The 27,783-nt window shown below is 39.7% G+C and overlaps 1 protein-coding gene across 2 annotated transcripts in view; it reads right to left on the bottom strand.

The window, feature by feature from the left end:
• Positions 1–27,783, bottom strand: part of fbxw4 (F-box and WD repeat domain containing 4) — a 35,601-nt gene that overhangs the window by 1,160 nt on the left and 6,658 nt on the right. For both annotated transcript variants that reach the window (XM_023326913.1, XM_023326914.1), the window contains 2 exons: positions 11,731–11,796; positions 5,191–5,331 (listed from right to left, as the gene is read on the bottom strand). In XM_023326913.1, coding sequence (XP_023182681.1) covers positions 5,191–5,331; positions 11,731–11,796 — 207 coding nt within the window. The remainder of the gene's footprint in view (positions 1–5,190; positions 5,332–11,730; positions 11,797–27,783) is intronic.

The following is a 27,783-nucleotide window of genomic DNA, read 5'->3' as shown; positions in this document are numbered from 1 at the left end:
AGCTTTTAACCAAAAACTCAACTGCTGCCTCAGCCTTACTTGATGCCAAGTTGTAGTCCATGATCGATGAGGCGATTGATAAAAAGTCACATTTAACGTCATACATTAGAGTGAAATTCCTTACAAATATTTCTAAATTAGCACCACAAAATCTGTGATTTGGATAGAAAAAAAGAAAGAAAAAAAATCACAAAATTCTGGATGGATCAGCGTGAAAAGTCATTCAATATTATTTAATTTTAAGGAACACTTACTGAATACTGAAACAAGCATCTGTTTATTGATATTTTAACAGTTTAATTGGTTTCATCAACACATTTTGGCACAACCGGCCCTTTAAGAACAGTCAGATTTTTTGATTTGGCCATAAATGAAACCGAGTTCGGCACGCCTGTTTTACACTAACTCTGCCTAGAACTAAAGTCTCAAAAAAACAGCTGTGTACAGAGCAATTTGATACATGCTGCCTTCTGAAATTACATTAATTGGTGATTATGAAAGTTTTAAAAGAATCAAAAAAATACATACAATAAATAATGAAATAATATTGAATTGGCCGGATTGGGTGAATTTATATAGGCACTGAAGATTGTTACGTTTTGTTTTTAATTTATCTTTGAAATTGTTGAAGCGGTCAATATATAATACAGGTCAAATATACTTGTAGAATAAGAGATGGCTAATGAAAGAACTCAATGCAAAGTCCTCACAAGACATGAAAGCCAGAAGGTGTGTGCGCTTAGCAGAGCAGAGCAGGTCAGTGGTTGAGGTTTAGAGAGGGGATGTATTTTAAGGACGAGTATTTTCTTCCAGTAGACATCAATCCTCCATTAGAGCAGCCTCATCAATAAGTGATGGGGAGACATCAGGAGCAGACAGTGGGGCTGTACATGGATCTTATGCACAATGCACTCTCTAATTTTAGTTAACCTCTAAGAGGGAGGTCACCAACTTGCTCCTCAGGGTAAAGGACAAAAAGAACGCAAAGCCAAAACGTGGCTGTGTTTTTGTGTACATGTGCACAATTTTTATGCAAATCTTTGCGTAGCAACATTTGCGTAGAATGTGTCTACGCAAATGTTCTGCTTTTGCCAAGGAGACAATGTAGATTTCAGGAAAAACGGGTTTAGATCAAACCCTATTTCCAACATCGGAGAAGAAGTGGAGGTGGTTGAGGAATATAAATATCTCAGCGTTCATCATCTGGACAACAGACTGGACTGGAGATGCAGCAGTGAAGAAGGGACAGAGCAGACTGGACTTCTTAAGGAAGCTAAGATGCTTGAAGGTTTGTAGCAAGATGCTGCGGATTTTCTATAAGTCTGTTGTTGAGAGCATCATCACTTCGACTGTCATCTGTTGGGGCAGCAGCATCAGAGCCCGGGACCTGAGAAGGCTCAACAAGCCGTTAAAGAAGAATGGTTGTGTTCTGGGGACAACTGTGGTACCTGCAAAGAAGGATTCTTCATAAGACCGAGAAAACTATGGACAACCCTGACCATCCTTCATAAAACTGTCAGAGGAAATCCATCCAGTCAGAGGCTTCTTCAAATTTGTTGCAATACAGACTGCAACAAGAGAGCTTTTAATGGCTGCCTACAGGTACCAGCGAGGACCAAAGTAAAGTTGTCAACAGAATAAAATCCTTAAAACTGATTACCGGACCATCAAGGACCACATTGACTGAAGTGGTTCAAACCGGTAAAATTTGACGTGGTTTGACTAAATGGACACTATTTAAGGGAACCGACCAGCAAGCAGAGTGAGGGAGCGTTGACTCTGGCGTTCTTCACTCTGAGGAAGTTTGCATGTAATGGAGGTGGACTCAATATGTGGGCGGTGTGCAAAAGTCCATTTTTATGACTATGTACGTGTACTCGGTGTGTTGCCCAGTAAACTGCTTGTTTGGCAGGAAACCCTGTTCACATCAAACTGTTTTGTATGCAACACTGATCTGATAAGGTTGAGAGTCGACACCATCTTGTGGACAATATGGAGTTAAACTTTGAAGAGCGTGGGTAAAGGAGAGGACCACGGCTGAAGTTGTGGTTGTGGGACATGCAGGAGTATTTCACGAGAAATGTAAGAAATTGGTACTCTAGTTAATGCAATATCGGACGGTTCTGCACAGCTAAGAGAACATGCACAGTATCCCTCATTATGTGGAAACCTTAAGTTGCATTTTGTCGTAAAATCCCTTTCCACAGAGGGATATTCTTCCACCTCTCTTTATTTAAACCTGCTATAGGAGACAATGTCCTGTTTAGCTTATTGAAATAGGGCATTGTTTGCTACCTTCACTAACACATGATTATACTATGTACAAATGTCTGCAAACATGCAAAATCAAGATTTAAAAAATTATTTGTACCCCTACCACAATCAATGTGTTTGTTTCCGACAGAAAATGAGGCAGGCATAGCTCAAAAGAGGTTTGCTATAGTTTTATGAAGTTTAAAAATAACATTCCTATTTGTATTAACATTTTAACAGATACATTGAACATATTAAACCCTCCTCAATAGTCAATGTAAAATTCTATATCAGCATTATAGCGTAAAAGTTTTTTTTTTTTTGCCTCTTTGGTATTTTGTTGATTTATTTTTGGTTATTTTAGCTCGAACTCTTTAAAGTTGGGAAGTCTCTTTACCATCGGCTTAACCTTCAGCATCCTCCACCGTATCTCTATCAGACTCTAGTCAGGACTCTCGTTAGGAAGTTCAAAATATTAATAATATTTCCAGTCAGAAGAAACATGCTAGTAAAATTGAAAAATCCCTTTGTACTAGAGGTATGAACCACTTTGGTCATAATTGCGTAATTATGGCTAGAAATATCTACCTGCAGTTTTTAAATAAATAAAACATAGGTTTCACAATAGATAGTGTACATTCTATATTAGAGTATTATTAATTCGTCCCCTTGGCTGTTCTTGTATTTGTAGTTCTTTTCTTTAAAGGCAAGCTCCAGACAACCAAAGCCTCTTGAGTGACCCTGATAGATTTTTTTTTCTGAGGCTGCTAAGGTTCGTCCATATTAATTATTTATGCCTAAAAAAGGGGACCCCCCTCTGCCAACCTTACTGTCGGTCCCCAGAGCAATCTGCCATTCAGATCCAATTTGTCTTACTTGACTGATCCCCTCAAAAATTCCAGCCTGAAATCTTGAACCACTTGCCGTGCTAAATCAACGCTATTCTCCTCAAATATATCGAGGAGAAGGCTGCTGAGAAATCTTCCTTTAGAAGAAGTTACATTACTCCTGACTGAGGCCTGTGTGTGTGGAAATTAGACAGAAAGAAACATTGCTTTCTGTCTTATTTCTTTAGGAAAACAATAATACCCGAGAACAGTAGGTCAATTAATTGATGAGAATTTTTTCATTCTAAAAAGAAGGGTAACATTGTAACAGGTGAGAAACTATCAAGAGTTGAGATTTAAGGAGTTCAATCAGTCATATATCAGAGGTGGGACCAAGTCACTGTTTTGCAAGTCTCAAGTAAGTCTCAAGTCTTTGTCCTCAAGTCCGAGTCAAGTCTCAAGTAAAGACGGTCAAGTCAAGTCAAGTCCCAAGTCAAGACAGGCAAAAGTCGAGTCAAGTCTCAAGTCAGGAACTTGGAATTTCAAGTCGTTTTGAGTCGTGTTTTTTTTTTTTAAACAATGTTCCAATTATGCTAAATGTAAATAATAGGCCATGTGTTCTTTTTTCAAATCAAACATGCAATGCAATCATTGCAAATAAAGAACAGTGGTTTTGAATTTGGATGTGATGGTAAAATAAATACCCGTCAGTCCAAGTGGGGTGAAATCTACAGCCAACTTTACATCTCAGTGGTGATAAAAACATGTTGCGTGAATCAAGCTTGCCAGAATCGCTAACCAAGACACAAAATACCGTGCTGCCTTACCATCCAGAAACACTCAGAACTACCCCACTGCATTACGTTCAGGATCCTTACAACTCCACAATTTTTTACTTTCACAGCAATTTCTGAAGGACAGCAAAATTACTGGATTTTGATTTGTTTTTCTAACAAAATTATACCACTTGGAGATGGTATTTCAATGGCCATCCCGCCGCCATTTGAAGAGTTATAACTGAAAAAAAGAGTAGACTTAATGCACTGACTGCAGTAAACAATCTATTTATTGTCAATATAATTTCCCAATATACAGTAGATGTCTTCAAATACACCCATACCTATCAAATATTGGATTTGTGAATATGGGAAATGTCTCTGTCTGGTGCTACTGTCAGAGGAGGGGGAGAGTAAAACTAAGAGCCGTGGGGGGAGGAGGGGATATTTATAGGAAAATACTAATACGGGAGTAGGGTGGGAAAGGGGTGTAAGAAACAGTAGTTTCCCTTATGAATACACCATCCATCCTGTGATGGAACTGGACCCGGTTTATGTTAATGTTTCAAGTTGGGAGAGTTTGTGCTCCTGGAAAAGCCTGTATTATGTTCTTCAATAAATTTACAGTGAATATTTATTATAATATTCAAAATCTGTTTAAATTATTGATGAATGAATGTTGTTGTGGTAGTTTATGATGGCTATAGCCTGTTCTCGTGGTGAAGTGTAACAGACTCTGGCATGTTTGTAGAGCATCTACTGGATCAGAAATTTCTCCGTAGTCGCTTTGCAAAGTAAGAGTCCCCAATAAGCAACAGGTGTAGCGTCCCTAAAAAAAGCTAGAAACTGCCCTGCCCACAAGGAGCAGTGACACCACTTGTGTCAGTGCTGCCCAAAGCTGGGATATGGGATATATTATTTTGTAAAAAAATAACACTTTAATGGAAAGTTGGCAGTCATAGACATTCATAAAAACTCCTTCATGTTCGCGACAGGTTTTATGTCATGTTTATGACAGTGTCATGTCAGTCTTATACACACCCTATCAAATAAAGTGTTACCACAAAGATTGGCAAAAAGAAATTTAAGACATAACTAATGTTGTTTCATTGCAAATATGGAAAATGTGGTTACTCAACATACGATTGTTCAAAATGTTTTGAACCAGTTCTCAGTTTCTGCTGTTTATATAGTAAGGCCCCCAATTTTTACCTGATAGGAAGTCTAACTACATAGACTGTCATGATATACTTCACATTGGGACTACTGATTAGAGAACACTTTGAAGTTCAAAAATAACAAAAACAAAGAATAAGAATGAAGACGACGCTTACTGTGGACTGAGCCGCAGGTCCCACTGTCGAACAAAGGTATCATAACCGCAGGTGAAGAGCTGGAACGGAGACTCAAAGACTATATCCAGCACCCCCGCACCACGACGAAACTCCGAGCCCAGACTGCATACACACACTAATCTGTAAGGGAGACATCCAACGGTTGCATTTCTCATTTAGACATCCATCAGCTGCACAACATCTTAAATCAAGTCTGAAATGTGAAAAGAAATGAGAACAGTTAAACTAACTGATGGTGACAAACAACACGGGCATGTGTCAAGAAATGTGTTTGTGTCTTTACACCTCATTTGAATAAATGTTTCATTTCTCCTGGACATGTCTAATTTATACCTGCATGCCACTGATAAGAGACAGAGTAGACCATAGGCCTCATTAAACCTTTAGCTCCAGAAACCCAAATGAATATCCCTGAATCTCATGAAAGACAAAATTTAAACTGCACATTTACTAAACTTCTGCAATGCCCCCTGAAATATAATTCCACATGTTTACTTAAAAATAAGAAGATTTTTTTTAGCATTTAATAGAAGAGGTCCACGGAGCATAACCTGTCACTGCGGACAGGTTATGTCTCTGTGGTCATCTTCCAGCAGGACACCACTTCGAACATACGGCCAGCCCACAGCTAAAATAGGCTGGTCCAGGGTAAAGGATAATATGTCGGACTGGCCATGTCAAACGTCCATGCCTAAATCTCACTCAGAATCTGACACTTAAACTTTCACACACATTCTCTGACCAATCTGATTGAGCCTGAGCTTTCTTACAAAGAAGAGTAGATAAAGATTTTAGGCTATAGATGCTCAATTCTGCTAGAAACAGAATAGCTGCAGGCAGATGTGCTTCTACAATGTACCAACTCAGAAGGGCTGAATATAAATATCCACTTCATTTTTCAGATTTTTTATTTTTATTGTTTTACAAGTTATACATTAATTTCCTTGAATCTCGCAATATTGGTCTGCCTACCATGTGTGTTGGTTCATCACAGTACTATAAGCTAAGTGAGTGCTGAACTCAGCCGCTGCTTTATGCAGCCTTCTGTTTTGTCACAGAGTTTGGGTGAAGGACGGAAGAATTCTGTGCAAGTAGCAAATGGAGTTTGTGTGTCTGGGTTGATGTGCTGTGAGCCGAGGGTGTGGTCAACAAATTCACATCCCAGCAGCACCATGCTCTTGTGATCACACTCGGAGTTTGCTCCTCTTGCTACTCAGCACTTGCTTATTGGAGAATAACTTGCACCCAGTAGGGTATGTGATTGCAGAATAACTGTCTCTTTGTTGCCATTTATTACCCTCCGTGACCGTGACTGTGTGCTACTCTCACATTTGTGATACCTGCCTCGTAGCAACCTTTTAAAGGAGGCCAGTGACCTTAGTGACAGACCAGCGCGATGCCTCAAACTGTGCCCCCTCCCTCGCCCTGGAGCTCAATCCACAAGCTTGGACTAGTAATCCCCTAGTCTTACCCCAGGGGCCATGTTATTGGACCAGGGCTTTCCCAGTGGGATGCCTTACTGGGTGAGAACTCTCATTGCCAGGGCCTCAGAACTAAGCGAGGGCCAATGGGGAGATTTGGATGAAGTGCATTTTGGATTTGTATGGAATAGTAATTCCTTAGTTTGGGTTTTACATTGAACTTTTTGGGTTCAATGTAAAAGCCAAAAACAAATTTAAAAATTATAAAAAATTATAAACCGAGCTGAGGACAAAAACAGTTCTAAGGGTTACACACAACAGAACATGAGTAACATGTAGTAATGACAGTAATGTGTCGATGCAAAGTACAAAACAGCATAGATTCTCACACTGTATGTAAGAGCTGTTTACAGGATGGAGGTGTAAACGTGCAGACAGAGCACACTGTATGTCTGACTTGCTTTTACCAAAGAGAGTCCCTTTGCCTGAATCATAAACGGACATGTGTGCCATGTCTCTTGTTAAGTAAATAGTTTGTCCCAGGAGAATACGGCATCGGATGCAGCAAGCTTTAAATGTCACACGTGTCAGGTACTGTTCCAGTGATTATATCTGATATTCCTTTTTTTCCATTTTGCAAGGAACTGTTCCCACTAAAATAAAGAATGCCCTTTTCACAGTTGAGGGAGTCATCAACTTCTGTAGAAGATAATCTATCACATTAGCACCAGATGGTAATTTACTAAAACCTTCAGTGTTTTCAAAATAAGAAACAGCATTTACTTTGATCAACTTTATAAAAGGTTTGCGCATGAAGAACCTATACTTCCTGTACAACTCCTGCACTAATCTACTGTGTAGAGGTATTTTCACTCTTATTATTGAACAATGCTTACTTGTTTTCTCCCTGAGAGGAAAGCAATTTGACCCAGAGTGCGAGTCGGCTGTTTTGTGGTACCCGGTTAGCTTCAGAAGGCCCAGACTTAGTGACTGTTATGAAGGGGCTATTGGCTGTGTGACATTCAAAGTCCTGGTTTAAGCTTGCCTGGCAGCTCTGCAGGAGCCACATTGGCTTTAGGGGCCACACACACACACACACGCACACACACACACACGCACACACACACACACACGCACGCACGCACGCACGCCCACACATACACGCACAGGTTTCCAGAGTTGTGAAAGGAATCATTAATGAATTGACAAGGTTGGAAACAATGTAAAAGCTAAGGGAATTATGCTTTAGTGTGGAGACAGCTAAAGAAAAACAGTGTGTGTTTTTGTGACAGAAGGGGTTGGAGGCTCTTGTAAAGGATAAGCTCTAAAACAACAGCCTGGATGCACCGGGAAACAAACCGTTTTGTCAAAAGCTGTCAGACAGGTGAAGAAAAGGATTCCTGCTGAGGTATATTCACTAAAACAAACAGAGGGGAGTCACGCAACCTGCTGCACATCAACCCCTTTCATCCCGCATCCCTGGACCAGCTGCACAAAGACTGAAGCAGGAGCGGGAGGAGGAAACGCAGCCCATCGAGAATGAATGATCACCTCGAAAATATCTAGCAAATGCACGTATTGTCGAGACAATGCAGCATCAATTTGTACATCAGGGTGTCTGTACCACTGTAGACGTTTAACCCTGTCCTTTCAAAGTCAGGAATGCGAGGAATCCCAGCCTGATCATTTGACTGTAAAAAGAATGGCTCCTTTTCTGAAGTCACAAAGGGAGATGTTGGCAGAGGGGAGTAATGATCAGAGTCTTCTACCTTTGATGCTGATTCCCTCCTCTGTGTTTGACCATGAGGGAAATTGTGTGAAAAGTTGGGGTGTTGCTCGGATGACGCCGCATGTGTGGCATCCCCTTCCATACGAGTGATCATACAATTTCTTTGTCCCTCTGAGATGGTAAGATGAGAGAATGTTAAATTAAAATTAAAGTGCCAAGAAGTCATTGGGACTGTGGGCTTTTGTGGCTACACCTTTGTTCAATTTAAGGGTCTCAAAGGCTCTCAGCCTGCTGTTAGGCTATTCACTCTTGTAAATCTCTTGCATCGCTGGTTTTCACAAGTAGCAGAATGGTGCATCTTGTCTAGAAGGTTCTGTGGCAGCAGCTGGTTTGCGCCTGCAACAGTGGCTTGTTTATGATGTTTTCACAGAAAAGAGTCTTAAATCAAAGGCACACTGGTTGTGCAAAGGCACTGGGGTGAAGCTGATGCGAATGGTGAATGCTGGTTTAGGTAAGGCAGATAATTACATGCTTGCTATTCAGCTTCACAAATTAAGCAAATAAGTCATTTTTAAAAATACAGGCTACAGCTTACAAACTGATGGTCAGAGATTCTATTTCAGAATTTTCTGGTTGAGCAGAATATATTGCTTTCAATAACAGCAAGTGGCCCTTTAGCAGCTCCAGACCATCACTCTACTCCACCACCATGTTAGACTGTATGGCCAGATGTTCTGCTTCTGAAATGCTGGATTTGTCCTGATGTGTGGATAGATGATGGACCCAAATGCAGCACGCAGGGGTGTCGAGTAGATTTTGTAGACTTAATAACAAAAAAAATTATAAACAAAAACTTTCTTTTGCTCCAAAAGTACAGCAAAAACACCACAGAAATCAAGAACCATAGCTAGGAGGGTAACAATGGAGAATTAATAGGATTTAACGGGAGGAACCAGTGAGGAGTGAGAGGCAAACAGGTATATAAGTACTGGGAGAGTGAATGCTGGAACAAAGGACCTGGGCTGATTAGCTAACGGGTTGTAGATGTGAAGGGAGAGAGCAGAAGGCAGGTTGAGGGGAGAAAAAGAGAGAGGGAGAGACAGAGAGGGAGAGAGAGCCACAGTGGGCTGGGGAATGAATCTAATATTAAAGAATAACAAAACATAAGAGATATAATTCAACTAGAGTAACAAAAAATAACCAGATATAATAAAAAGTTAAAAATAAGACTAGAATCACTAAGAAAGAATTGAACTAAGGTAAAACAAGGTCGATCCAATCAAAAAAAGGGACTAAAGAACACAGAATAATAATGAAACTAGAATCAGTAACAGAAACAACGTTAAAATAGTTCAAATTAGTAAGTTAAAATTATGTATAAAAACTACCATATAGAGGGCCTTTAAATGCAAAGTTATCATAGACAGGAAGTGGTGATGTTAAAATCTGTCTGGCTGTGTCCGGCTGAGCAAACGACCAACACCTTAACAATTTACAGGACACAGAATCTAGGCCAACTGGATAAACTGTGTTTCTGTCTAGTGGATGTGCTGTTTTACAACCAGATGGAGTGACATTAGAGAAGGCTGATGGCCTAAGTCACTTTACTTAGGCCATCAGTAAACGTAAACACATACGTTTACACAACATATGCGTATACGTTGTGAATCAAGAAAATGTATTACTGTTCAGAGTATTTAAATACCTAGTTATATTTGTCACAGTGGGTTCTTAAGATTCTTAAAATAAAAATTTATTTACAAAATAACTTTGGATAAGTGATTTCCGTATGAAATTTATTCAGGATCTCATCAGATTTACTAAATTCTTCAACAGCTATGACCCCTGTACAGAAAGCAGTCAGGATATTCAATTTTTCCCAGATGGCGTTACAGTTAACTGGAAAATTCCCCCTCCCCTTGACTCGCTTTGTAACCACATCAATTTCCCATTCCCACCTGATGAACGTGCCTATTCATCCCTTTCGTTGTTCTTCCTGTGTGGCTGCTGTTTTATACCCTCCTCGAGTTTCCAAGCCTTTTGGGAACAGGAAGCAGCTTTTTGTATGTGGCTGTGTGTGATGTTGTGTTGGCCTGTTGTCACTGGCCCATGTAAAGCTGGGAATTACTGAAGCCTTGTCAGGGATTTATCAGGTTTAAGGTTTACCTTTCCAAGCCAGGATTTTTAGAGGCCCCTCACTCTGGACAGCTTTTTGTTGGAGATTAAAGTGTGCTGTGGTGTTTTTAAAACTGCAGCTTTTTTGATCCATAAAGGGCCACCAAGGTAATGTTAACAACCAAAACGCCCATACATAAATATGACATAGATTGCTACACTCATTATTAAGCCATCAGATCCAACCTGGGAGGGGGGATTGAGAATACACTAGCATTGGTCTGTCTGCTGATCTCTACATATTCACTGTAATTGGTGTACCAGTTCAAACTGGTAATATCCAAGAATATAAGAATATTTCAGCATAATAACCAGTCAGGTGCTGCTAATTCAATGCTTTTGAAAACTGGTCATAACCAGTTTGGCCATCTCAAAAGAATGCAGGAGCTATGGCAGTTTACTGGTACACTGATTTACCGATACACTGGTGCGTGTGTGTGTTCACACAGTGCAAATGAGGAAAGACATCAGCAATGGTCTAATAGCAGCATTTGTTGCTGCTCACCGATCTGGTAAGGGTTGCAAAGCTGTTTCCAAACTATCAAAAGTCCAGTGGAACAGTAAGAAAGACTATTCACAAGTGTAAGACTTTTAAGACAGTCCTCCTGAGGGTGAATGTCTCAATAAATTCACTCAAAGGTCACACTATGCAATGATGTCCCAGGTCAACTCTGAAGCGTGCATCTTAAAAGTTCAGAATTGTGACAGTATGATTGGTTTAGAAGGAGGAAGTGTCTTCTTTCTAAAAAGAAAATGGCAGGATGTGAGGGTTGGTGATGGGTGTCTGTATCCTACCTCTCTCCTTCTGCCAGGTGATTGCATCGAGCTGTTCCCCATTTGGGGTGCAATCTATAGGGGAGCTGGTTCTGGAGATGAGATTCAACCCCTTTTAAGTTCTCGTTGAGCTCATTCACTACCTCCCTCACCCCTCCGCTCTAAGAAAACAAGTAAGACTAATCAATTCCCCATTCCATTTACCTTCCTGCTCAGAACGAACCCATAAGAGTCGAAGGTGCGATAGGGCAGCCTCGCATAGCCATCTGGCTGCCCCAGGGCAGCTGTGACTACAATCCAGTAGCTTGAAGTCATTTTATTCATGCCCAATACCTTCTTGTAAGGGCAGAGTTTTAATTGAGTTTGAATCCCCTGTAAAAAAAAAGAAAAAAAAAGTGCTAGAACAGGTTCCTCACTCACCGTTCCACATCCCAGATACGAAGAGGATAGAAGTTCTCACAGCATGCAGTGCCTGTTACAAAGGAACTGGACATAAAACACAGAGAAGGAAAAACATTTAGAAAAAGAACTAGAGTGTAGAAAAAAGCAACAAAAGTTACTGGTGGGTCCAATCTTAAAAAAATTTGCCCCAAAACACAAATCTACATTCTGATGCAGAGTTGTCATAGAGTCAAATCAGTCATCATATAACTCAAAATATGACTTTACTTTTTTGTTTAAGAAAAAGCAACTTTTTCGTTAATATTTGTTTAAGATGAATATATACTGTATTTAGCAATATACTGAGCGACACATGTGTGTCCTTAAGATTATTGCTGTTAATTGTTATTTATTGTTATATGTTTATTATTATTTTTATTTACTTATTTTTCTATGCCATACTAAGGCAAACAACCTCACCACCCCTTCAGGGATCAATAAAGTCTTTTAAACATAATAAAATAGTTTGACATGACATCAACCGACTGACCCTATTATATCGTAGGTACAAAGACCAACTTTGCCTGGTTAAATACTAGCAGCTAACAGTGGATATAACAGAAAAGCAGCCATTTTGGGCCACATCAGCTTCAGATCTTGTATTACAGAAATGATTTATATATTTTTTTGTCAGTTTAGAATACAGCAGATTATGACTTTAGCCTGGATCAATGTGAAAAAAGAAATGTTCTTAAAAACTGACTGATTTGACAGTAAAAGATAAATGAACAAAAACAGAGAAAAAAGATGGGGAGAACCTTTCCCTCTCCCTTCCACGCACACACACGCCAACACACAAACCAGACTTGCCGCTGCCTCTTTTCATTACACATTGTTTCTCAGCAAAAGAAAAGAGACAAAAACTACAACACTTGTGATCCTTTGATTGGAGAGGCAGTTTGGAATTAGCAGCCTAGGTATGCACGGTGAATGGTCTGCATGTGGAGCAGTCGGAGAGCAGTGAAAGGAGAGGGGAGGAGAGCTGTTAGGGAGGGTTGACGGGGTGTGTTTGGGTGTTAGAAGCTATGTAGAGGGTGGGGTGGAGCCCAGGGGTGCTGGTGGTAGGGGGGCTTCTGTTGGGCTGGGACTGAATCTCAGGACTTAGTGCCCTCCTATAGGGATGACAGACAGGAGGGAGGTCCCACTTTTATGCTCAGTAAGGTGGTTACAGACAAATGCTGCCACCTGCATTAAAATACTTTGGATGAATGTACAGACACTGATGTAGAGAAGTCAACAATAGGTAGGCACTGACTTAAATGAATTCTGACATAAAGCCCTGGAGTCATGAAGACATTTCTGCTCAGTAGATATAGTAGATAACCAGAAGACAGTAGAAATGAATAGTAATTAATAAGCAGGTTAGCTGTGAATCGCTGGATGTACAGTATGGACCCACTATTTGAGAGATATACCATTAGGGGTCAGTCCATTGTTATTTAGTCACAGTAGTGATGGAATTGGTCTTGACTGTAGGTAATATAACAAATTATTGTTTCACCTGTGAAGGAGGGACTTTAACTCTTGAAGAAGGGTTATGAAGATTAGTAAATGGTAAATTGCCAGTTCTTATGTAGCACTTTATCTAGTTCAGAGGACTCTGAAATGCGCTACACTACATTCGGACAATACAGCTATTGTAGGCTATGTATTTGATGGGAAGGACCAGAAGGAGATCAGCAGCAATTTTGTTATCATGTCTGAGGCAAACAACCTTCACATTGAAACCACCAAGACAAAGGAAATGGCGACTGATGTCCGTACAGACTAGCCTGGTAAAACCCAGCCCCTTTTTCTATGCTTTGCTTCGTACAGAGGACCAGGGCTCTCAGCTTCACAGACTATGCTTTGGTTCGCAGACTGTGCTGTGATTTGAATCAAGCAGAATTGCACAGGAAGTCAATGGCCAGGCTACATACACATATCACCAGTGAACATCCAGGGCTTGGACAGGTTGTGGAGGAGAGGACCCAGATAGCAAACAATGATAATTCGATGTTGAATTATGGTCAAAAAGGTTGATTTTTGGTTAAGGTTAAGGTTGACAATTGACGGTGGATCAGCCATCAAACAATCATTCAATTCGAGCCAGTTAACTAAAGTTGAAAAGATGCCATTTAATCAATGTTTTGTGGTCGAATTCTAATGACTGAAATGCTGACGTCTGATCAATGTTGAACCAATGTATGATGCTTAACACAACCCTCCTCCTCTTTGAGCTCTGATTGAGAACATTTCATTATTGGGAATGGGTTTATCACATTTTAAATCAAGCACTTTGTCAAGCACTGTTAAGGACAGTGGGTTGTGATTCCTTTCTGTACATTTTCTTACTTGTCTGTAAATATTATTACTGAAATATGGTAATGTGTGACATACCATAATGTATGGTAACTACAGTACATTATGGTAACTACCATAGTGTAACTTCAGACGATAATACCCATTGTCTGACAACAAAATTGTGTTTAACACCAATGAAGACATTTTTAATGGTATGTTATGACGATCAGACCAAAAGATTTACATGAATATGTTGATACAATAATTGAATAAACATTGATTCCTAACTAATTCAATATAAAGTAAACTGTGAATGTAGATCCAAATGTAGATGTTGGTTGAATCAACATTGATAAAGTGTCAGTTATGGGGGAAACCCTAACGTTCAACATGTAAGTCACCGACCACTTTCAATATCGTTCCAATGTCAGGCTTCAACGTGGATACAATGTTTCTGGTTAGCTATATTTCAATGTTGATTCACTCAAATTTTGCTATCTGGAGAAGTACCTGGATGTTCATGTCAATAATAAAATGGCCTGGTATTTGAACACAAACGTTCTGTACAAGAAGGGTCAAAGTCGTCGCTGTAGAAACATCTTAAATATAATCAGTGGCAAAAGCACAATTTTGCTTTTTGGGAAAGGCTGAGAATACTTAAGTAAATGATTTCTTAATATTCTATTTTAAATGAACCACACAAAAAAGGTTTTGACATTGTCATGTTTGGGCATTTATGTGTAGAATTTTCAAGAAAGATATTAATCTTATATACAATAAGGTTGCAACATAACAAAATGTGGTAAAAGTGAAGGATTGTGAAAACCATGTCCAGGTGACTGCATATGAATGCAACGGGTGGAAGGAGGTACTACTGTCTGATGAGACTAAAACTAAACTTGTTTTGGCTCCTCATCAATTGCAAAATGCAATTAATGAAGACAAAACACCACACTGCACCCTGAACACACCATCCACAGTATGAAACATAGTAGTATCAGCATGTCGCTGTACGATTCTGCATCTCAGTTAATTCAATTCAAATTGAAATTCAAAAATACTTTATTAATCCCAAAGGGAAATTAAATGTTGTTGAGTCTTTAATTCTTCAAAAAGTTATTGTAGATTGTAATGGATGTTGGCAGGAAATATCTCTTGTCGCTGTCTGTATTACGGTAAATTTGAAGAAGCCTCTGACTGAAGATACTAAGTGTCAAGACAGTCTCAAGAAGATTGTGGTTGTAACAAGACTAAAGGTGGAAACATTTCAAAAGTAGCGTAAGTGTACATTGTTCAGGAAGCCCTGTCAAAAGGCCTGGAGTCCAGCCATACCAACACCACCAAGCTGAGGCATCACCACAAATGCAGGTGGGATCATCATGACATGCAAATGCTGAGGAATGTGCTGAGCATATGAGTGTTGGGAGAAGGGGTCAGAGGGATGGTCGGACAGCAGAGGGCTGCAGTGGTGGGGGGCAAGGCCATCCAAGCAAGACCCAGAAGCATCTGTCAAGCCAGTTAGCAAGAGCAGCCCATTGGCAGGCCCCATTAATTAGTGTTGGGTAAACTCATTTCAGACCCAAATGGGTCAGACAGGGCCAAGACCAGTATGTGCCATGGGTGACCTCTGACCCAGCTGACACAGGATACAATAGGGTTACCCTCACACTCACTATCTGCACCCTATTACTCTCCATTACTCAAATTATTCACCCCTCACTAGGCCGCGGCACTGGCAGAGGAAAGCTAGAGGACATCATCTATACAATAAAAGACCCCCCCGCTCTCTAACTAACTCCCTCACCCTTCTGAAGTGCCAACTGGGCCTGATCTTGGGTCAGAGCTTGTACTGATATTATAGCTGCTAAGGTCAGAGCCTCTCTCGCCTAATGTGGGGCAGGTATCCCCCGTCCCCCACACAAAGTTCTGTGTCTGACTAAACAGAACCACCCATCTCTAACGCCACCAGAGCCCTCCGCCCTGTAACTCCACCTCTCATCATTAGCAGCATGCTGGGCCTCTGTTAGCGTTTGGGTAACCTCATCAGCTGGTTGAATTATCTAAGGGTCTGTGTGGGGTGGGGTAACACAAACTGAGTGCATAGTGGGAAACTGGTTTAATTCACACAGACACACACACCCACATATGAACAAATCACAGACATGTTGAAGAACATGCACACAGTCAGTTGGAAACAACTTCTCATTCACACAAGTCACTTAATTGGTAGGACTACACACACCGACGCATGCACGCAAACACACTTACCCACACACACACACACCATTGGGAGTCGAATCCAACAGATAAAAACATTGTTTGCTTTAAATCTGTAGCCCAGACCACGATTTATCCCCAGAAACCACAGGACATCAAGCTTCTTCTGAACAGATAAGAAAAATTAGTTCAGAAGACAGTTTAAGGTACTGCTCAAGAGATGAACACAAGTTATTTTGCCAAGTCCAAGTCAAGTGTCAAAGTTATTCTATGCATTTGTGAACAATTATATATTAATTTCATTCATTTCACTCAATGTGCAAAAAGAGTCATAAGCTGCTTTAAATCATAGTGAAATTGATGAAGTGTAAAATTTACCCCATTAGAAATATAAAACTCAGCTGAAGGTAAATGGGCTGCACTTGCATTGGTCATTCCTGCACGCACGCATGCACAAAAAAAACATACACACACACACAAATTGTGGTTACATTATATCCACGACTGCCCTGCGATTGGCCACAACCAAGCCAGTTATAAGCCTCCCAGGAGGCTTTTTGAAGTATTAACAGATTCTATAACTTTAGATCCTAAGCTTTCTGATGATGTCAAACACATAGACAATTATGAAGAAAGGACCATTTCAATATTGGCACTCTGCAAACAAGATTGGGGAGAAAACAAGCCTCAGAATTTCAAAAAAATTCTCCAGAAAACCTGTTCGGCTACCTGGGAGTGTTACCAAAGTTTATTAATTTACATTACATTGCAATAACCCCACCCCACAGCACTGATAGCTATAGCTATGACTGGGAAGGTGAGTAGAAAAAAAGTAAGCTTTGGTCTGGATTACTTAGTTAGAAATATGTTTTAAGAAGTTTTCAGCCTTTGTTCCATTTTCCAATAAGGCTGTGAGTAGGGCTGTATCAATTCCTCAAGTGATTCGAGTACATTGATTACTAAAATCCCTCAAGGCAAATAATCTGCCTCCAGGATCATTGCCTTAAAATCTGTTGTACTATTTAGAGCACTGTGTTACAGCCGGTGATTATTTGTGTTGCACAATGCTCTCACTTCCGCCTATGAGTTGTTGACGAATGCTAAGTGTTAGCAGCATAACGTCCAATTTTCAAGTTTGGTCCAGGGAATGTGGGGGTATTTCATTGAGTTCTGATGATGTCTGAGTTTTTATCGTTTTTCGGGGGGACCTTTAAGCATCCTTAAATTGACAAGCACGATGCATGGAGTACGACAGTCTTTCTCCTCCTGGAGCTGCTGGTTCAGAGCAATCGGCGGGGAAGAGCGAGGCAGGTGTATTTATACAGGTGAGCGAATAGACTGAACACAGGAGGCTGTTATGCTGTAGTTGATGCTTAACATGACTGTGACTTTACGGATGAACCAGAAAATAAATTGCTCTCCATCCCAGTCACAACAAATGAGTGGTGGAGTGCATTCTGTTGGTACATGGCTGGTAGATGTGTTTCTGTGTGTGACGGAGGAGCCAAATCCAGTCATTTACATAGACACAAAAGCAGGGCCAGCCCAAGGCACAAGCAAACTAAGTGGCTGCTTAGGACTCTGGGGCCATTAGGGGGCCCACTAAGTGGAACATATATATATTTTTATTAGTAAGGATTTCTATGTGAAAGTAACAAAAACACAAAATTTCATTATAAAGTTGTGATTTTTTTTATAACAATAATATATATTTGATCATGTTGAACTCCTTTATACAGGCAAAAGGAAAAAATAAATAGCTCTTGGGGGCCCCCTGGTGGCCCTGGTAGATCACGCTGCACTAATAATATGAGCTGCCAGTGTGCAGTGCGAATCAAAAACCTCAAAAGCACTAGCGGAAGATAAGTAAGCAAAACAGTGTTGCAAAAAAGGAGGAAGAATAGAAAACGGCAGAGATAAAGGAATGTTTGTGTGTGTCATGGTAAGGTAATGTTTATCAAAAAGATTTCTGGAGCTGCTAATAGAAAATTAGCTTGATAGCAACCTTGAACGGTTCAGTTCAACAGCCAAACATTTACACTAACGTCTTTGTGTCAATATGAGATTAAACTGTAAATGAGTTGATTCTCGTGGTTGGCCCTATATGTTTCAGCAGTTGGCTTCATAATGTTTGATAACAATCATTAAAACTTGACATTGTCAACCGAAATGTTTTCAGATCCAGCTAAATGGCTACTGCATTAGTATATCAATGAGCTACTCTGAGCTAGTTGGTGATGTGTAGTTTGCTGCCAAGCATGATAATTTATGTGGCTAAAAAAAGACATCATTTTTACATAAACTTATAAGTTACATGAAACTTCTTCAGGAGCTGTTAAAATTAGTTGAAGGCTCAGAATCATCCCTGGTCCACATTCTCAAGTGACAAAAACTCACCTAGTACAAATAAAAATTTTAGCAGTTGGAATTACATCTCAAAGAAATTAACTTAATCAAAGTATGTCATAAATATGTGTGTATGTATTCCATCTTAAGTAGGAGTGCACCGATTGCAGTTTTCTCTTCCGATCGCAGATTACCAATCTTTAAAAAGCCTGACCTACCAATTCCAATTTTAGCCGATACCGTATTTCTTTTTGTCTGAAATGTTACTAAATATAGATGTTTTCCTGCTTTATACACCCGATTCAGAAGATCACAGTTCAGCAAACACTTGCTAATCAGCCATCAATTGAAATCAGCAGGGCTGAAGCAAGAAAACCCTAAAACATACAGGCCAGTGTGCCATGAGGACCAGGGTTGGGAAACACTGTGCTATAGAGTTTCTGTGAACCCTGAACCTTGGTGGAACTAAACCAGGCCTAAATACACGCTGGAGGTACCATTCAATCTCAGGGAACGCCTTGGGGTTCCCCCAAAGGAGCCGGGCCAAATGGTTTGACAGAGGGAAGTCTGACCCTCTCTGCTAAGGCTGCTGCTTCTGCGATCCAACCTCATATAAGTCGAAGATAATAATAAATTTTAGACAATGACTTAACCTAATATATTTTTGCAAAAGACAAAAATCCGTATTTTCTCAGAAATTGGTGGTTTTTATCCTTTTTCTTCATTTGTGCTGTAGTGACTTGTTCCTGGTTTTGCCCTGGTGCATCACATTTTAATTGAAAAACAACAAAAATGGCATGTGACTTTGACCAAGCAGAATGCAGGCATGTTTAGAAGAAAAAAAGTTCTTCGTGTCTTTAAAAGGTTTTTTTTTTTTTTTTTAGAGATATAAGGTTTTTGTCGTAAATACAAAAACCGATAATAAGCTTGGAACTAAACTACACATGAACCTCAAACTCCACACAGGACTCTTCTGGATTAAAGCTCCATCAATCTTCCAATCCAATCTGATCAGAATTTGTGAAGGAATCATTTTGTCTGTAAATGTTTTAACTGTGGAATCTTTCAACTAATTTATTTATGACAGTCTTAACTTTTCTCTGTTTTTCAATGAATGTTCTGTAATCTCTGTGTACTGCTGCCAGTCTTGGCCAGGATTCTTGTGTAAAAGAGATTTTTAATCTCAATGAGAAAGTTAATAATAATAATAATAATAATAATAATAATAATAATAATAATAATAATAATAATTTCTATATTTTAGTAGGGTGTTTTTAGTTTTTGCATTCTTTTTTTGCAGGGACTATTTCAAAAAACATCAATAGTTTTCTCAGTCTGTTGTGCAGAAAACATCATCAGTTTCCATCTTTTCACAGCCATGAAAACAGTTTTACTCCCTTAAATAATGAGCCCCAGTTTGCTAAGCCTCACTGTGATGAGACTGACGAATGAATGAAATTCTTGCCTCTCATAATGATGGTCTTGACTTTAGTTGGAGTTAGCTTGGAGAAGTTTTGTGTTAGAAGGACACAAAGCAAACAAAAAGTAAGTCAGTATTTATCTTAGCCTCTGGCCCCTGGACCAATTACAATGAATAAAGGCGAGCAGCCCATGTCTCTGCTCTGGGAATATGAAGGCATTTGGCTCTGGACTCCAGGGGCGGTTTGGCTTTGCCCCGTCACCCCAGACCCCCACCTCACCATCAGAAAGAGGGTTGTTAATTTGTTGCGCTTGACCCCGGGCTTTGTGCCTGATGTGTATCTAGTTTGTAAAAAGTGCTTTTATCTGGTTTCTAAATATGTCTGGGCTCACAGGGTTATGATGCTTTTATATTGGTCAGGGAGGGAGACAATGGTCAAAGGGTACAAGGGCTGACCCCATACCCCCCACCCCACACTCCCTCTCTCCCGTTCACTCCCGAGCCTCCTCTCCCTTGCTCCATCGGCCCTTTACACACCGATATGCATGATCAAACATTAGCATGCACACAATCATGCACTTTCTCTCTCACGGATTCACACACACATATGCTAGGACCCCGTTGTTCCATCTTCACCCCCTGTGGTCCTTTTGGCTTCTGTTCGTGTCTTCTGTGTGTAGGGTCACCAGGACATTCCTCAGCCAGCCCCTTGGCTCTGTTCATCCAGCTGGAACCAACTGGGATCCAACACCAACCATCCACACAACACAAATCATCTGCAACCATGATGGTTTCCAAGACTGTTGGTAATTTAGTGATTTTTTTTTTTAAGTAAGTACTAATGGTGTCATTTTCACAGCACACCACTTTGCTATGTGAACATTAAGAACATTATTCCAATGTTATGACTTTTACATTAGAACACAAAAAGAGCCAAAGATAATATATTAAGTCCAGTTCCAATTTAGGTGGAGAATCACAGATGACTTGATTGGGTTCTAAAAAAAAAAAGGTCCTGGTTAAAACTAACATTTTTTATGGGATTTATGCCATCCTCAGTGTGAAGCAATGCATTCCTGAAAATCTAATTACAGGTCAGAATTCAGCACAAGAATTCAGGACAGAAATACTGTTTGCAAGGGCAAAAAGCCTTTACTTTTGGAGACGAACAAATTTTAGACCTTTGCTAATGCAGATAAGGTCGGGGGATAAGATTGAACGATTAAGGATTAATCTCAAAATTAAGGAAAATATATATATTCAGTATATATGGCGTTCATAAATCAGCTGGCTGATAAATTGGTGCACCCCTGACTTACATCTTGCTCAAATTTCCACTACAGTGTAGCATTGTAGTGTAAACAAAATTTCAACAAGATGTAACAGCTATGCTGCAAAATATGCCAACTTATAAATGCATAGCGCTTATACTTTAAAATTGCTCATTTTAACTGTAGGCCTTCAGCTAAAAATAAATGTTTTAACCATCCATTTATCTTGACAGAGATTTTTTTTTTTAAATCTTCATCTTCTCCTCTTTCTCCTGCTCCTACTATGTCCTCTTTTCTCTTCCTCTTCTTCCTCCTTGTCTTCTTGTATCCTCCTCTGTCCCCTATCACTGCTGCTATTCTACCTCCTTATTTTGTTTGAGCTTGCTACGTTTCATTAGCTAGGCAATTTGCTTAACCAGTAAAAAGATAGTATGAAGAGGGACTGTTTCAGCTCCACGGTGTGGGAAGAGCTCTGTGCTCCTCACGGAGAGGACATTGTCCTCTCCACTGACTGTCTCATGTACTTTATCAACTTCTGCGTGGAAAACATTGTGCCCATCACGAAGGTAAGGTGTTTCAAACAAACCTAAAAGGCTTGTTTGTTACAACAAGCAAGCCTTTTAGGTTGGGAAACAAGGAGGAACTGAGAGCTGCAGAGAAGGAACTTGTGAAAGAAATTTAGGGAGGGAGACAAAATCCACAGAAGTTGGAGTACAGCAACATCGGTGGGGTTTGAAAGGGCCTGAAGACAATTGCCTTGTAGCATGTTCTCAGATTCCTACAACTGTTTATCACAGCATGATAAAATAAGTTAAGCTACCAAAATTGACATTAGTGGATGAGATACATCTTAATGACCCAAACACTTTACATGCAGGTGAGTGGACAAATGAGAGGAAAAAGTGCTCCAAACTTCAGCGGCAGGCCATTACTTACTCGGAATATGAAAGTAATTTTGTTCAGCTCTCAATGATATGTATTTAGTCCCTCTAAAAATAAGACAAACATATCCATGAGCCAGGGTTTTCATAAAACGGTAAATTTTCATTAAAAACTGAATTTATTTTTAGGACTCAAAGATTCAAGGATTTTTTTTTTATTGTCATGCCCTTTGCTTGTTTGTGGTATGAAATTCGGACTCACATTAAAAAAATCTAATGCACAAATAAATAAATAATAAAATAATTCATGTGATATGTAGATGCGTATATAAAAAAAGTGTGTGTGTGTAAGCCGCGGTAAGCCACCTTACCGCGGCTCTCATTTCTTCCATGAACGTCCTCCATCATCCTTCCCTGAGGTCGACCAGTAATTTGAAAACTTTAACTTGAACTAAACTTGATGGGTTTTTCTTACTTCTCTGTCTTCCCATTGATGCCACACCATGAGATCTTAATACAAACCCAGCTGAAAGATCAATGCTGTTTTTTCTAATGTTTTATCTTTACTCATTAATGGATATGATTTCAAATGCAACTGAGTAACTTTACTCAAAACAAATTCAAATAAAAGTAAAAATTCAGGTTTTGTAATATAACTTAGGGTACAAAATAGACAAATAGGAATTACAGCAATACGAGTAAATGTAACTAATGACTTTCCACCCTCTATGAGAGCCAAAATATAGTTTTTTTGCCACATTGTGAATCGCTTCTACTTCTGCATTATCCATACAGGCAGCCTACAGTACAGTAAAATAGTTATGCTTTTATTTGTTTTGGTTCGCACAACGAGCCACAGGCGATTTTCGTCATAGTACCCGGCAAGAATTTAAAACCACTTTCACCCCTGCTGATAACCCAGTAGACTCACGTTTCTGTGATAAGCTCTAATTACACAACAGGCCAAGCTAGTTGTTTAGAACAAGCTGAAACTCCACTGCAGCTGCTTGTCCACCTGTTCATTTCTCGCTCGCTAAATAGACCAAGACAGTCTTCCTGGTAAACCAAAGACCAGAGAACACCTGTATGAGACCGAGATATAATGAAAGGTGCTCGGTTTGTGTTGTGATTGTGCACGAAGGCTTATGTGTGCTAAGTGTTTCTCCCACTGTGTTTATGTGTGTAGTAAGTGTGGGGCATCTGTAAGGTGTGTCTCTCTCTTTGGGAGAATGCCTGCGTGTAATGCATGTCTGGATGAAGCTATCTGTGTTTGCAAGGAATGTAAGCCATGTGTGTGTGTGAGAATGTGTGTAATGAGGGGGTTCAGAGGGAGCTGTGATTATTCTCACCTCCTGTGGTGCAGGTCCTCTGGCTCTGTGGGCCCCAGGGAAAGCGCCCTGTATTTAGCGTGTGGGAACACACATTCTGCCCCCTTATCGCTGTATTGTTGCTGCTTCGCTCTTTTCTTCTCTTTTCTTAACTAATTGAATTCTTGACTCCTGAGCCACAGGGACTGCTCAGGAGAGACCAAAGAGAAAGACATGAATTTCGGGCTTTTTCTTGCGGTTGAGTGGGACAGAGCAGTGGGGGTGAAACTGGAGTGTGTGAGGTTGGATGGTGGCAACAGCAGCAGTGGGAGTGCAGTCGGAGAAGGCTGTCTGGGTGGCTACAGTGGCGTCACCCTATACTTACAAGAGGTCAAAGGTCTTACCCCCTGGTAGCGGTGAGAAAGTACTGAATTGGGGACGGTTTATCCAACAATCTTGTCCTGTTTTTGGAAAGTTTCAAAGGCACTTTTAGTCCATGCGACAACTTTGTAGTTGTGCTTGAGGAATTCTTGACAAATCAAGAATAACCCTTTCGGCTGATCTCACCTCTCTTCAGGGCAGCTTCTCTCTTAACTGCCTTCTGCCACCCAAGCCCCCTTTCTTCACATTTATATTAAAGCAGTGTTATCCCATAAAGGTAATGCCTGCTTTGTACCAGGTTACACACCTTGACTGACAGGTAAAAGACAAAGGGAATGTGCAGTGAACAGCGACAAATTGGCTCTTGACAAATGCCCATCAAAAGCGTCTCTTGAAAAAAAATGTTTAATTTGTATATCTACATCCACAGAAATGATGGGCAAATCTCACTGGAACCTCAGAGAAGGAGGGTGGTCGCCACTACTATGGTTCTTCAAGGTGCAGAAATGTGGATAACATTTCCATACCTTACCAGACTTACTGCGTTACCATAGTATCGCAGCATAGAACAACACCCAGGGCACCCGTTTGAGGTGACACAACCAGCAGCCCCCAGCACCCCACAGATTATAAATGCACTGGCCAAAGCCCCAACACCTACCAAACCCAAGAGGCATTCGTGAGATGTACGTATGTTTTTTCAGAATGTGAAGGCATCATGGATGAATTTTCTATTGCACTGTTAGATAATCTGCCTTTATCCTTGGCTTTAGCCTGTGCCTACCAGGACGTCTCAGAAGTCACTAGACTGTTCCCAGTTTGACCAGCAGACTGAACCCTACCTGTGCCCTGTGTTGGCAGTGTAATATAAATAAACCTGTATTTTAATGTTCACTTTTTTCTTTCACCTTTGTGTATTTTTAAGTTAAATATCTCAATCTGAAGTGTTAGGGGATTAAGAGAGTTTCTGTAATGAAATAAAAATAGTTTAGTCTAGTAGACATTTTTTCAGACATTGTCCATCCATAGCAGAGTTGACATATCATACTGTAATAAATATTTTTTCCTGAAAAATGTAAGAAAAGTATGTAGCTAATGTTTGACAATAAATGATTTATCAAACTTTATTGTCTTCACAGTAAAATATCTAAAAATTAAAAGGAAATTACGTTTTTTTTCTTCATATCTAATTAAATGTGTAAATATGTTCATGATTATACTCCTGTGTGTGTCTTCATCAAAGTCAATATAAAAAGGATTGATAAGAATCAGCTGTCAAATATAAACATTGTACTCTTTAAAGAATTAAATAATCACACCAAAAAGTTAGAAACGTTGTCTTTAGTGTTTTCTTTAACTCCCAAATATATCAGTGTGTGTGACAGAATGTGTCACTGACAGGCATTAACTTAAAGTACTGTGTACTATGATGCTTTATGAAGTTCGGTCCATTTACTTGTATTAGCTTACTAGCAAGTAAGCAAATACAAGCTTACGCCATATTGATATTCCACATTCAATATGGCGGATGCTGTGACGTATCGCAGCAACGGGCCAATCCGGGAATGACGCTGTGAGATTCAACCTATCGCACTAGAGAACTAAGAAAAAGAAAGAGGGGAAAAACGAAGGCGAACAATCTACGGTTGTAGCCTGCAGATACCCGCTTATCACTCTGGATCAACTTGACCGCTACCTGGACAAGCGTTTCTACAACTTGTTCGCCGTGAGGCCTCCACAGAAACAAGCACGGCGGGACTGGTCCACCAGTTCCTGTTTTCATCCACAATATCATCATTTACTTTATTACTTTGTTTTTCTCTAATTTTCTTTGGTTAATTCTATTATTTTGTTGTACGACTCTCATGGATAAGTAAATAGGTTTTTTCTCATTATTTTTATTTTAATTATTATCATTACTAATACTTCATTATTTTCTGCCTGCCGATTGATGACTATCATTACAACTACTGAACCACTTTGCCATTTTTTCGTTTTTGCTGCGTTTATCGCTGGTGTGAAAATGTGCGGCAGCCACGCAAACTTTTATTATTACTGTAGGCATCAATACAACAGATTTATTAACATCACTGTTGTTGTTAATATTATCATTGTCTTTCTTTTTTATACATATATGCACTATTATTTTATTATCATCATTATCTCAATGTTACCTAATTTCTCCGCTATCACTACCAGAATTTTTCTTTCTTATTTTCTTTGGTAATTCTATTACTTTGTTATATAACCCCATTGGATAAGTAAGTCATTTTTTTGTGTCATTATTCTTATTATTATTATTGATGTTGTTATTATTTGTATTATTGTTGGTGTTGTTATTAATATTTTAATTCCTTTCTGTCTGACAGTTGATGACTATCATTGCAACTACTAAGTTATTTATCAGGTTTTTTTCTTTTTCTACTCGTCCTTCTCTTTCTTTTTACCTTCACCTTTTCACTCTTACCATCCATACAAATAATAATTTTTGGAATAATGTTTGTCATGATATTTTCAACATGTTCAACAACCCCAACATACAGTTGATACAACATAAAATAATCGGTACAACACACCTCACACAACACAGGATGCACATGGGACTTACAGAATCAAACATTCACACACACTGTACACTGTACACAACTGACAACCACTTCCACTCGTTCTGGTTCTGTCCACCAATACAAAACTTCTGGAAAGAAACCGTCACCAAACTGTCTCAAATCTCTGGCCACACCACCCCACTCTCCCCCTCCATCTGCTTACTTGGTCATTTAGATTAACATAAAGTCCAAACAGATAGCCAGGCTTGTGGCCCTGCCTATATCGCCAAGAAAACAATACTGCTTAACTGGAAAAATAGGGGGAAAAAATCAGTAGCTCACAATGACTAGGGGCCTCATGCACAAAGCATGCGTGCGCACAAAAAATGTGCGGCGCCATATTTTACGCACAAGTTGGCATGTATAAAAATTTACTTTGTGTCAAAGTTTGCGTAAATATACACACACTTTATCGCTGGCGTGAAAATGTGCAGCAGCCACGCAAAGTTTTTCTGTGGACAATACGAAACTACAAAGCGTCAAAACTCACCTAAATACACTGAAATCTGACTGTCGATGATGGTTTATTAATTAATCCAGATTAATCCAGACTGATTATCCAGGATTTCTGAGCAGAAATTATAGAAGGGGCCGTGCGGTACCGGTACCGGTCCAGCTGCAGTCATCCTTCAGTGGAGCCGCCAGCTTTGTGAATGCGCCTTTCTGGACAAGAAAGCATCTCTATTCTGTAAATGTACAACTTATGCACACGATTCCACTATTTATAATAAACGTCCATTTTACCCACTCACATGACTCTCTGTCTGTCTTTAAATCCCAGCTGAACGCTCTGCTGTTCAAACAGGCATTTGCACAATCTCTTTATTTTCTTTTTTTATTATTTTGATTTTTTCTTTCTTTAAAATGTATTATTTTTATTTTTCTGAGGTTACCTTATGTTCCCTGAAAGCACCTTCTAAATAATATATATAATAATTATTATTATTATAAATACTTTTGTAGAGCAATACCCCTTCTCGCTTTTTGTCAGTTTGTAATGTTTATTGCATACGCACTAATTGGTGAGTAAAAAATATTAATAAAAAAAATAGTTTACTCTGAAATTAGGATTATTAATGCCAGCCATTGTCTCTCAGAGAGACTATGGATAAGGCAAAAGACAAAATATAGGGAAAGCTTTTTTATACTTGAACAGCCTGTAGGCTCTCAAGGTAGGTGCTGAGTGTAGGACACCAAGTAATCTAAACGTGGATTAAAAGAAAGCCATGGTCCAAGGCCACTGATCGGCTCGGTTTACTTTCCAATGCATCAGCGAACTTCAACGGGGGTGGCAGTTCTGTACCAGCCTTGGCATTTTAA

This window comes from Xiphophorus maculatus, chromosome 22 (assembly GCF_002775205.1).
Source record: "Xiphophorus maculatus strain JP 163 A chromosome 22, X_maculatus-5.0-male, whole genome shotgun sequence".
Lineage (NCBI taxonomy): Eukaryota > Metazoa > Chordata > Actinopteri > Cyprinodontiformes > Poeciliidae > Xiphophorus > Xiphophorus maculatus.
The sequence above is the reverse complement of the archived record's forward strand: the minus strand, read 5'-3'. Positions and strand labels throughout refer to the sequence as shown.